The sequence below is a fragment of the Equus quagga genome, chromosome 13, assembly GCF_021613505.1.
Source record: "Equus quagga isolate Etosha38 chromosome 13, UCLA_HA_Equagga_1.0, whole genome shotgun sequence".
In the NCBI taxonomy this organism is placed as follows: domain Eukaryota; kingdom Metazoa; phylum Chordata; class Mammalia; order Perissodactyla; family Equidae; genus Equus; species Equus quagga.
Genome location: NC_060279.1, coordinates 39184652 through 39197558, shown reverse-complemented (window position 1 = coordinate 39197558; position 12907 = coordinate 39184652). Strand labels below are relative to the sequence as shown.

Below are 12907 nucleotides of genomic sequence, written 5' to 3'. Positions count from 1 at the left end.
AAAGATCAGTGGAAGTGAGATCTGAGAGGTGGTGAGCAAAATCCAGGAAGCTATATTAAGATTATGGCAGCTGCAAATAAGCACTTTTGAAACAAATCAAGATTTAGGGCTGAAAGAATGAGTCAGGCGGTCTAAGTTTGAACCTTTAAGAGCTAGCTTTATTTGTTAAACCAAATCAAGATTCTCTACCCTCACATTGTTCATCTCTCAACCACCCATACCCCTACTTACATCAACACTGCATACCTCATTCTGACCACAAGGCGTCACTCTTGTTACCATTGTCTCAGAGATTGTTTCCCAAATAGCACCGGGGGTTGACATGAGAGCAAAAGGTGAGAGTGGGAGCACTGTGTTAAGTCCTGGGCAGATAACTAGATCCAGGTGTGTTTTGGGAAGGCTGTTCAAGGTGGCAGGGGCTCAAGAAGGCTAGGTTAGCAGGCATGGTGAGAATGGAAGGACAATGTTTTGGATGCCATCAGAGTCTCTCCACGTAAAAAGCTTTGCCCATCTGATTTAGTTCTTGCTGGTACTGCTGATGCTCCTTTTCAAACAGCTGGTGCAGGGCAGCTTGACGGACCTGGTGGAGAGGGCAGAACAGAGTGTGATGTTTGCCCTCTGTTTACCCTTCTTTCTCATTCTCTCTCCCGGGTTGCTTTCCCATCATTCATGTTCTCTTGGATCTGGACTTAGCAGCTGTGACATAAAGCTAGGCAGTAGCATAGAGGCTAAACTCTTGGTGGGGAAGCCTACTCAATTTTTTCTCCATGGGTGAAGCCCCATTTTCAGCAAATAGTTGCTGAGAACATACCATGAACCAGAAACTCTGCTAGGCACTTGGAATACAAAGATAGTGACATGACAGCAATTGGGGACTCCAGGAAGACAGAGGTTCTGAGAAGCAGTTTTGAGTCTCACCAAGATGAGAAGAACAAGAACTAGACTGTACTTTGGGACTTTAGAATGTGCCATCTGCAGCTGGATGCAAAGAATCACTTAATGAAAAAGAACGTTGTCATTTGGAGTTAAAGAGTTATTGCTTAGGTGTAATGGTAAAAACCTCAGAGTCAAATAAGATAGGTGAGTAAAGGCAGAGACTGAGAGCTTGGGAACCCCTGTAGGCAAAGGCACAGGGCAGTAGTGGATGAGACTTCAGGTCACCCTTGCTAGAACTCACCATCAGTAGTTGCTTATTGGCCAGTGCCAACTCCTGTACCATGGTGTCCTGCAGCCTTAGGGTGGCATACGGGTTTCTTCTCTGGCTCAGTGTCATCTGCCACAGACAATGAGTGTGTGAATTTCGCCACCTGCCCCAGGTACAGAGGTAGGAGTTGAATGGGTTAGAGTTAGGAGTGGAAACAAAAACATCATCAGTGAGGCTGCTTCTTCAATGGAACCCCTGTGCCAGTGTCAGAAGACTGCAAACTCCTTGAAGGTGCAACTAGAACTGACTTAGAACCTAGAATATGTTAAGTACATTATGCCATTTAATTATCATAATAACCATGTGTCACGGATATTAATTTTTGTAGGGGCCGGCCCGGTGGTACAGTAGTTAAGTTTGCACGCTCCACTCCGGCAGCCCGGGGTTCACCAGTTCAGATCCTGCGCACAGACCTAGCACTGCTCATCAAGCCATGTTGTGGCAGGTGTCCCACATATAAAGTAGAGGAAGATGAGCATGGATGTTAGCTCAGGGCCAGTCTTCCTCAGGAAAACAAGAGGAGGATGGTGGCGGATGTTAGCTCAGGGCTAATTTCCTTGGAAAAAAGCCAAACATGAAATCATACATTTACATAAGCAGTATTACTTAACAATTTGGACTTTTCATATCAGACCTAGAGATTTGCTTCCTTCTGTTTAAACACTGCCTAGTATTTTTGTATCATCGTTTAACCAGCTAGGTCATTTCTAGCTTTTTTACTTCTATAAACAATGCTGTCATCAACGTTCTTGTGTATGTACGTTTTGATGCTTTTGTAGGTATATATATGTAAGGTAAATTTTTAGAAGCAGAGTTGCCAGTCCAAAGGATATAGGAATTTTAAATTTTGATAGATTTCATCAGACTGCCTTTGTAAAAAGTGCTGCATCAACCTTGACTCCCACTAAAATAGTATACATTCTTCTTACCTCGGATCCTTGCTAGCTCTGGGTAACCTGCAAAACCTTAAAAAACAGGCTGATCCTATCCACTCCAAGACCATTTTAGTCAGAATCTTCTGGGTTAACCTGAACATGTGTTTTTTAAAAAGCTCCGTAAGTGAGGGAGATACAGTCTTTTGACTCTTCTCATTCACTCATTCAACAAATACTTACTGCATACACACTACATTAGTACAATGCCAAGCAACAAACACCTGAATTAACCTTAAAAAATAAAAATGATGAAACCTTGCTCGTTTTCCTTCAGAGAATGGGAAGCTAGGGGCAATAAAAATCATTGTCTATACAGCCTAACCTAGTGGCATGAGGAGGCTCATCTCTGCTTGTGAGAACCAGGGCTGCTTCTTCCCCCTCCATACCTGTTTCCCCCCCTTTTTTTTGTTTGGTGAGGAAGATTGGGCCTGAGTTAACATCTGTTGCCAATCTTTTTTTTGTCCCCAAAGCCCTGGCGTATAGTTGTATATCCTAGTTCTAAGTCCTTCTAGTTCTTCTATGTGGGATGCCACCATGGCATGGCTTGATGAGTGGTGTGTAGGTCTGTGCCCAGGATCCAAACCAGTAAACCCTAGGGTGGCCAAAGTGGAGCATGTGAACTTAACTAGTACGTAACCAGGCTGGCCCCGTTTTCCTTCTTGGTGGGCCCCTAACAAGATGGAACAGATACCAGAGGTGGCTCAGGGAGGAGAGGAGTGTGAAAAGGTCAAGCTGAAGGATAAGGGAAGGAATAGAAGCAGAGATTACCTGTCAACCATCTTCTTAAGTCCCAGGGCCCTTTGAAAACTCTGCAAGAAAAGGAAGTTCTGTTGATCTGCCTTGATCTCCAGTACCTCACCCTCAGTACCCTATTCTAGTGGGAGACATATAGACTTTCCTCTTTAGAGAGGGAGTGGCCAATTTCCTAGGAGACGTGAGAAGTCCTTCTCCTTTCAGAATGGATCAAAGAAAACATGCAGGGGTTGATATGGAACAAATATTTGAATACCCACTATGTGCCAGAAATAGTCTCCCACTTCTGTTACTATTCTTCTGTTACATCAAGATCCTCTCTCAGAAAACCATCCACTTCTGGTAAATTGACCTGGAAACCTCACCAAAGGAATCTCCTCCAACCCAGCCCCTCCTCCCAACTCTGCATACCTCTTCTACTTTTGTCATTTTTTCCGTAGACATATGTACAGACATGCTTGATGTGGTCTTAGGAGACTGAGCAGGCTCTCCTTTCTGTTTAGTTCAGTCACCGAGGTTTCAGTAGTCATAGCAACATTTACGCTTCCAACAATGACCCTAGGCCTAGGAGTTGATTGGTCACCTGGCCTGTTGTCCGGGAGACCTAAGGGAATCCTAGTTCTCCAACCTTCTATGAGTGACACAGGCAATTCTGTGAGCAAGGAGCACAGTCCTAATTTTAGAATTTCTTTTGTTCGGGTCCCAAGGAGTGTCCATTTGGTTCTAGGTCCAGAGAACATTATCATATGCCTGTTTTATTAAAAGGCAACTGTAAAGAAATGAATCATATGCTTTATTTTTTAATTGTTCATTTTATTAAATAATTTATAAAGTCAAACCAGTGCATTGGTCTGACCATCCCTTCACACTGTCCCATAGCATCCCCAATAAATGAGGGAGAATGAGATTATGTCAGATGTCAAAATATTCCCTTTTCAATTTATTCATGAGAGTATGGCATGAAAGTGGAAGGGCAGATCCTTGCACATCAGGGAAGTCGTGTTAATGTTTCAACACAGCCTGGTTTAAGTGGAGCACCAAGGTAAGTTATTCCACATACCACTCACGGCCTTACCTGACCTCCCCACCAGTTCCTCTCTACCTTTCCGACCAACCAACTCTAAGATGCTCAAACCCAAATGGTTCCCATTCAACCATGTACAAAGGGGTAGATACGGAAGACACCAAGCCCTGTCACCTCATTTCTCACCCTTGGGATTATTTATAGTCTGGAAAAGGGCAGATGAACTATGATCAAAACCAAGTGAGGATTTTTAAGGAAGCTTTGACAGAAATATTAAGAAAAACATCTGAATTCAACTCCAGAAAAAAGTGCTACCAAGGGAAAATAAAGTCTTAACTGATGTTCTGAAACTGGCCATAAGAAAGGGTTGGAGAATGATCCTCTAGGCATGAGCTCTAAGAGCTCTGGGCACAACAGGAGCTTCAGCTGATTGAGTCTAGGCCTGCTGAGCCAGATGACCTGAGGGCTGCCCAGCAAGCGCACTGCAGTCTGTCTGGCTCCATCAATGCGAGAGTCCTTGAGCTCCATCACAGAGTACTCTCCAGTGTGTTATAGTTGTCCTTAAAGCTCTTCAATTCGAGGAAGTGCTTGGCACGTTTACTCTTCTGACTGGAGGGGAGGTATGTCACCTGGATGGTTGTTGGGGAGACTTCAGGAGACTGGGTTAGGTCTTTGGCTGCTGACTGGTGTTGGCGCTGAGAGCTCCCACTTCGTGCTTTGACCCTGAAGAATACAGGGAGGGCAGGTCACGGAGAGAATGAGGACTAATGGAAGAATACAATTCAAGGTTCATCCATCTCATAAATGCAGCTGTAGCCACCAATGGTCTCTGTCCTATCTTATAAACTAGTTGCTAAAATCCCATCTAGTAACTTAGAAATAGCAGAGAAACCAGTTTTCCCACTCGGTCCCTGGCTCTGGCTCAACCTTTTCTTCATCTCACTATGCTTAAAGAAAACTGTTAATTCTGCTGATTCACCTAGTGTGTGTATGCCACTAATATGCTCCCAGTCCAAAGAGAGTCCCTCGAAAACTGAATACCAAAAAATAAGAATAGAAATAACTATTGAGTACTTACCATATGTTAGGACATTAAACTTGGTGCTTTACCAACATCTAATTTATTAACATCCCAATATCCTTATATGGTAGCATCATCTCTGTTTTGCAGGTTAAGAAACTGGGTAACATTAAGTAACTTGCCTGAGGTCACAAAGCTAGGAAGTGACAGAATGCTGGGATTCAAACCTAAGTTTGTCAGATTTCACAGCCTATATCCTTTTCACCATACCCACTGAACTTTTTAGAAACTTGAAATCAAAAGAAACTGAATTTTTTAAAAAAGTTGTGGTAAAATACACATAAAATTTATCATCTTATCCATTTATTTTTTAAATTTTTTTAAAGATTGGCACCTGAAATAACAGCTGTTGCCAATCTTTTTTTTTCTTTCTTTCTTTCTTCTTCTCCCCAAAGCCCCCCAGTACATAGTTGTACATTCTAGTCGCAGGTCCTTCTAGTTGTGCTATGTGGGACACTGCCTCAGCATGGCTTGATGAGTGGTGCTAGGCCCACACCCAGGATCTGAACTGCCAAAACCCTGGGCTGCCAAAGTGGGAGCACACTAACTTAACCACTCGGCCACATGGTTGGCCCCCCATCTTATCCATATTCAAATGTTTACAATCCAGTTGCATTAAGTATGTTCACATTGTTTTGATCTGGCAAAATGATTCTTTTGATCTGGCAAAACAAACTCTCTACCTGTTAAACAACTCCTTATTCCCCCTTTCTTCCAGTCCCTGGCAACCACCATTCTATCTTCTGTCTCTATGAATTTGACTACTCTAGGTACCTCATATAAGTGGAATCATACAGTATTTGTCTTTCAAAGAAACTGAATTTTGAACAGGCCTCCTGCCTGACTTCTAGACCAAATGGCCTTTTCCATCCTCTCCACACGTTCATTTTCATTACTGTTCTATGTAGCTTTTACTAGAATCTTTTGTTGTTATGAACAAGGTAGTTTATTTTTAGGAACAGAGATAAGACAGAACAGACATACCCGTTATCTTTTGAGAAAAAGCCATATTCAACACAGCAGAAAATAGATGTATTTCTTTCATATCTGGTAACTAACTTTTTATTCTAGATTGGCTTTCCCTCTTCATTCTTTCATTTTAACATTTACGTAAACAACATAATGAAGCTATTTTAGTACATATTTAAGACATTCTCAGACAAAAGTCTTGATTCCTCTCCTATAACACACTCAACAGCTGATTCTATGGTGATGTCCTTTGTTTCAGACAGGGTTACTAATGCTTTAAGTGGTAATAAAAATGGGTGGCATTTAGTTCTTACTTTTATCAGACCAAGACACAAGAGGAAGACACTGGGACCCTGGAAGAGAAGGAATCTCTGTATGCTGAAAAACTTTATTCCTTTATTGGTGTCATAGGTTACACCAATTCTGACATTTTACTGAGCTGGACTAAAAAACATAAGCAAAAAAAAAAAGAGGTGCACAAAAGTAGGAGAAGCTGATCTTAATAACTTGTAGAGCAGCATCTGCTTTCAAATGTGAGCAAGAGGCAATTCTAATAGTCTAGGACCTGACAAGTCTTATGTTATCATGGATTCTGTTCATAATGCTTTATGAAGGTCATTTCATTGTGAGAACAGTCCAGCACTGCTATATTCTCTAACCAGCCCCTTTGACATGCTCCCCTCCAAACTCACACTGTGGCCAGCTCACTCAGGGCCTCCTGATAGCGCAGGTACTCAGTCTGGCCAAAGACCTGAAGAAAGAGAAGGAAGAGTGAGGATCTCTCAGTCTGGGGCATCCCTTTAGTTCCCTGAAGGAAAAAAATGGCCATCCAGCTTACCCCTGTCCCATAGCGGGCTGTCTCATAGCCATCCAGCAGGGTATCAATGAGGGCCTTGCGCACACCCTTGAAAGGAGTACTACTGTTTCGAAGATCTAGTAAGTAGGAGCGGAAATTCTTGCCCATTAAAGAACAGGGATGCCGGCCATCAGCATGAAATGGGATCTCTGAGGAGATAATAAGACAGTGATACTCCTTCTCCCATTCATTAGTCTTTCTAGTTAATTTCCCAAACTTAGAAATGGGTCCAATGAGTGAGCTGGGGGTAAATTCTAATAGAATTAAGACTAGAAGTACAGAGCCGTGTCTGAGTGGTCACTTGGTGGCAGCAACACAATTGTAAGCTATACCAATGATACACAATAGTGTCATTGTCCTTTTTCCCTCCTATTTACCCATCCTGGCTTTAAGATATAAACTATGTTTTGGTAGAGACCGAGCATATATGACAATGGTCATAGAATGAAAAGAATTCAAGAAGCATTTATCTTGAGCTTAGAGAAAAAGCAGATGCCACCCGTCTTTTGTGGAAAAACAAGCAAATTACCACCATCCAGTTTATGAAACTGAAAGTCTAAAGAGAAGAACAAAACAAATCCAGACTCTTTGGAGAAGAAATAACTCACCTACATCATTTCCTTTGGCAAAATAGTACCCAGTACCTGCAAAACTGTAGGAAATTCCTACTAGCCAGGGATATGCAGAAAAGACAAATTCTAACATATATAAAGTGGGTTCTTCCCTCTCTTCCCCAGGTGAGCTTTCAGGATCCTGAATGACCCATCAAGTAGCCCTTACCAGAGGCACGGATGGCATCCAGTGCTTTCATCCTGTATAGATAGTTGTAGCAATCTGTTGAGAGAGAGACTGGTCTCAGGCATAACCCTTAAAATTCTCCAAACTCCAACAAGCTAATAACTGCTTCCCCACCTCTGATGTTTACCCAGTAACAAAGGAACTAAAGCTGCTGATTTTGTCAGCAGCTATGTTGACAACCCTGAGAGCAAAGGCATTCTGAGTTTGTGGGACTCCTCGCTGAGGTATCCTCCAAGAGCATGCCACATACTCTGATTTCCCTGGGTTTCCAGCTGTAGCAGTCTTGCATCATCATCTGCAAGGAGCTGAGGTTCATACTTGATATCCTGAACCCTGGATAGTCGGATATCAATCTCTTCTTTTAAGTCCTGTTCACGTACAGAAAAGAATACACAATCACTTACCCTGTACTCAGCTTCCTATCAGTCTGGAAATGGGGCAGAGCAAGTGAACAACTAAGACAACAGAAGCAGACAAAATGCTCATTTGGCTAATGAATTTGCCAGATAAGACTCAAGAAGTGAAGAAAGAATGGGATTGGGTTCTCTAAGAACCTCTCCAAACTGTCCATCGCTAAGCTAGATCTTTTAACCTGCCAGAATTCCTTCAAGCTCTATAGCATCAACATTATTTCTGACTTTCAACTTGGTTTACAAGAATCTTGGTTAGGTGTTATAAAGAACTTCCCAAGCTGTGTAAAAATGGACAGCAACTGGAAGTCATAATCTAATCTAAAAATCTATAAAGAGGCCTGTACATGGTTTCTAATAGTTTGGGGACTTCCTACCTGGTGGACTACAGAACTTCTACAGGCTTTCTTCTAAAGCATATTTAATTTTTTAAGTAGGCAATTCACATTTGTGGTACAAAATACAAAAAGGTACTAAAGGCCTCACCTTTCATTTACCTACTGTTAGCCACTGTTAACAGTTTCATATTCATCTCTCTTAAGAGGGTTGCCAGAGCCCCATTAAGTAGATTTTTTTCTTGTAACTTTTTAAACTTCCACTGTGAAATATACCATATACAGAATACACATATGTATTTTTTTTTTTGTTGAGGAAGATTAGCCCTGAGCTAACAACTGCCAGTCCTCCTCTTTTTGCTGAGGAAGCCTGGCCCTGAGCTAACATCCGTGCCCATCTTTCTCTACTTTATATGTGGGACGCCTACCACAGCATGGCATGCCAAGTGGTGCCATGTCCACAACCAGGATCCAAACCAGCAAAGCCCGGGCCGCTGAGAAGCGGAACGTGTGAACTTAACCACTGCGCCACCGGGCTGGCCCCCACATATGTAGATTTTAAGAAACTATAAAAATCATTAAAATGAAAACCTGTATCCACTATCCAGTTTATGAATTGGACGGCCTTTGAAGTCTTGTCTGCCCATTCCTGATCGAATGCAACCCCCAATCTTAATTTGTCAAGTCTTATTTTTCTTCTCTGTTTTATCATGTCACCCTAAACAAGATGTTTAGCTTTGCCTGGTTTTGAACTTTATATAAGTGGTAAATACTTTCTGAATTCTTCTGCAACCTGTCTTTTAAAATTTTACATAAACTTTATTTAAGTTGAATTTACATGCCATAAATTTTTTTTTTTTTTTTTGGTGAGGAAAATTGTCCCTGAGCTAACATCTGTTGCCACTCTCCTCTATTTTGTACGTGGGATGCAACGACAGCATGGCTTGATGAGTGGTGTGTAGGTCTGCTCCTGGGATCTGAACCCAGAAACCCCAGGCCACAGAGGCAGAGCATGCAAACTTGACTACTATGCCTCTGGGCTGGACCCCAAAATGCATCCATTTTAAGTGTGCAGATTGATGAGTTTTGACAAATGAATATACCCACTCAAGCACCATTCTAGTCAAGATACAAAACATTTCCATCATCCTAAAATGTTCTTCATACCCCTTTGCAGTCAACCTTCCCCTTCCTGCCCCAGGCAACACTGATATGCTTTCTATCAATATAGTTCTGCTTATCCTAGAATTTCATATAAATGGAATGAAATCTTATGGAACACATTCTTTAATGAATGGCTTTCTGGCTTTTTTCATTCAGCTTTTCAAGTTTCATTCATGTTTGTGACTTTTTTCATTCAAAAATATTTTGGAGATTCATTTGTGTTCATATATTTATCTTCAGTTTGTTTTCATTCCTTATAGTATTCCAGAATACAAATACATCATTATATATCCATTCTCAAGTGGACATCTAGATTAACAGTTTCTTCCTAAAATATTATGGGGGCTGGCCTGGTGGTGTAGTGGTTGAGTTTATGTGCTCTGCTTCAGCGGCTCAGGGTTCACGGGTTTGGATCCCAGGCACAGACCTACACACCGCTCACTGAGCCATGTTGTGCTGGCGTCCACATACAAAAATAAGAGGAAGATTGGCACAGATATTAGCTCAGAGACAATCTTCCTCAAGCAAAAAGATGAAGACTGGCAACAGATGTTAACTCAGGGCCAATCTTCCTCACTCTAAAAAATACCCCCCCCAAAAAAAAGTTGTGAACAATGCTACAACTATTCTTGTACATGTCTTCTGGTACACATGAATGAAAATTAATTTCTCTAAGGTAAGAGTGGAATTCTGGGCTATGGATTAGGTACATGTGCAATCTTACTAGGTAATGCTCAAATACTTTCCAAAGTGCTTTTGATTTATACTTGCAAATGCAATGGATGAGAATTTAGATGAAAGAATTTTTTAAAGCAATAGGAATCTTGATCTCATCTTGTCCGAGGTGTTCCTATATAGTCCAAGTTTTGACTGGCTCATGACGTACTGGAAGCCAAGCCTATATCCCTCCTATGGGAGGCAGCTGGCATTTGGAGAAAACAGGGAATGTGGAAGGAGCTCTATTGAAGTTTCAGCCCATGACATCTTCCTTGAGGAAAGAACATAGAGGGGAACGGAAAGAACATGGAGGGGAGAGTTAATAGTACTGGTTAATGAAAGAATTATTGGTCTAGGAGTTCAGAGAATTGTTTACTAGCTCTAGCTCTGCCACTTGCTTTTCACTCAACAATGAATTATTGAGTACCTACTATGTGTAGGTCCTGGTTTTACACAGGTGAGCAAAACTGGCATAGTGCCTGCATTCTTGAAGCTTACAGTCTAGTGGAAGAGAGGCATTAAACAAATAGACAATTAAACATAAAAGAAAATTTGTGGGGGCTGGCCCCGTGGCCGAGTGGTTAAGTTCGCGTGCTCCGCTGCAGGCAGCCCAGTGTTTCGTTGGTTCAAATCCTGGGCGCGGACATGGCACTGCTCATCAAACCATGCTGAGGCAGCGTCCCACATGCCACAACTAGAAGGACCCACAACGAAGAATATACAACTATGTACCAGAGGGGCTTTGGGGAGAAAAAGGAAAAAATAAAAAAAAATCTTAAAAAAAAAAAAAAGAAAATTTGTGGTAAAACGCTATCTAGAAAAAATCAGAGTACTAGGAGAAAACAAAGAAGAGGACCTACTTTAAAACAGATAATAAGCATTTTTCTTTGGAGAAAATAATTTTTGATCTAAGATGTAAAGAACAAATCAGGTAAGTGAAGACCAGAGAAAGATCACTCTAGGCCACAGTAACAGTATATATAAAGGTGGGGAAGTCAACCACTGTAGCTGGATACCAGTGATCAGAGGAAAGCTATACAAAAGGAGGTCAGTAAGGGCAGCAGGTCCCTTACCCAGAAGTGGAAGACAGAAGAAGCAGGATGGGGGTGGAAGTGGGGTGTCAAGAGTTCTGATTTAGACATGTTAAGTTTGAGATACCTATCAAAATGGAAATGTTAGGTAGGCAGTTGGATATATAAGTATTGAATTCAGGAAGGAGGGTGGGGACAGAGATAAAATTTCATCAGCAGATATTTAAAGCCAAGGAAAGGAAGGCAATTACATATAGAGAGAGCATAGACAGAGACCAACGGTTATTCACTTTGCATATATCTCAGGTAAGCTGCTTCCTTTTCTTAGGTTTCTATTTGTAACATGAATAACAGAACTAGATGATTTATGGGGTTCTTATAAATCTAAACTTCCGCAAAGGCAACTCTTCTCATTGATTTCAGGCAAATTCTAACCACCCTAACCCCATCCTTAAACAAAATTTAAATAGCAACAGAAAACACTGGGTAGTTTACAAGTTGAACTGGGAAACATCTTACCACAAAGAATTGGAAATTTTAATCCAAGTCCTTCATTCTGCAGATGCAAAAACTGAAGTTCCTGGGTATGCTACATGCTGTGCCACAGCAGTGAGCAGGTAAGCCAGGACCCAAGCTGACCGTTTTTGCTCAATCTGCTAACGTAAGAACGTGGGTAACTGGACATGGAAACATGGGAATTAAAGTCATTTCTAAAGGCAAAGGAATTTTCATTCTGGGCCCTCAATGATCTGGAGAACCAGGCCTATCTCGTGCCTTAAAGACCTACCTTGGGGGCATTGTGTCCCACAGGGACATGAGGTCCCCTTCGGGATTTCATTGCAAAGCGCATGATTTGCCTCTTCACAAAAATAAATAGCAGTACAAACACCTGTCCAAAAGATACGAGAGAAACAAAGAATCTTTAATAAAAAGACAGTGAAAAAAAAAAGGCATGCTTTCATTTAAATCCCCAGGTTCCGACTCTCAGGGATGCTTCGCGGTATAACTTGGGGCAAAGCAAGGCTGATGGGGTGGGGAGAGGCGCGGGGGGTCTGGTCCAAGGGTCTTGGAGGGAGGGTTCTCGGCCAGGGGCGGGGCGGTCCGACTCGGTGGCTTACGCTCCCAGGTACTCCTGGGATAGGAGTCAAAGCCCAGAAAAAGCGCAGGTGAGTGGGTGGAGAATGAGGACAGGGAACAACTCAAGAGGAGGGTCTCTACTGGGTCAGACGCGACAGCAGGGTGGGGGATCTCCTCACCAGGCTCCCGTAGGCCATCACCAGCACGACATTCACCCCGGACAGCCAGTTACTGCCGGACGCCATGGCCGTCCCACCCCGCGCAGAACCTCTCGGGTTTACCCCGCTGCCCTGCTTTGTCAGCCCGGGCTCCGCCGAGGCAACGGCGCCTGGGTTCCCTGAAGCTCCTCGGCCATTTCCTTACGGGGAAAGACCAAGGCTGACCCGGCCTGAAAACATGGCGGATGGGGGGCCGGGAGAGAAGAACGACGCCTTCCCGCTTCCCCCCAGCACGTGACTCAGGCAGGCAATGGCACCCGGAGCGGCGAGCGGGGAGACGCGGAACTACGCCTGTAAGAGGAAGCGGAGGCCCTCCATGCGTCACGTGGCGGAGG

General features: G+C 42.8%; 2 protein-coding genes across 3 annotated transcripts in view; one reads left to right on the top strand and one right to left on the bottom strand.

The window, feature by feature from the left end:
* Positions 1-136: 136 nt before the first annotated feature.
* LOC124250137 (protein C1orf43 homolog) lies at positions 137-12785 on the bottom strand. Of its 2 annotated transcripts, XM_046681958.1 has the most exons (10): positions 12534-12782; positions 12065-12166; positions 7871-7988; positions 7603-7656; positions 6805-6971; positions 6659-6717; positions 4546-4639; positions 2908-2948; positions 1178-1307; positions 137-580 (listed from the first exon to the last, which is right to left on the bottom strand). In XM_046681958.1, exons 1-10 carry the CDS (start codon positions 12597-12599, stop codon positions 479-481), a joined length of 933 nt encoding a protein of 310 aa, XP_046537914.1. In that variant the 5' UTR covers positions 12600-12782; the 3' UTR covers positions 137-478. The 2 variants fall into 2 exon arrangements, with proteins under 2 accessions (XP_046537914.1, XP_046537913.1); XM_046681957.1 differs by having other exon boundaries at positions 137-1307; positions 12534-12785.
* Positions 12602-12907, top strand: part of UBAP2L (ubiquitin associated protein 2 like) — a 41173-nt gene continuing 40867 nt past the window's right edge. Inside the window, exon 1 of the mRNA XM_046681950.1 lies at positions 12602-12865. The gene's annotated coding sequence lies outside the window, so the exon portion shown is untranslated. The remainder of the gene's footprint in view (positions 12866-12907) is intronic.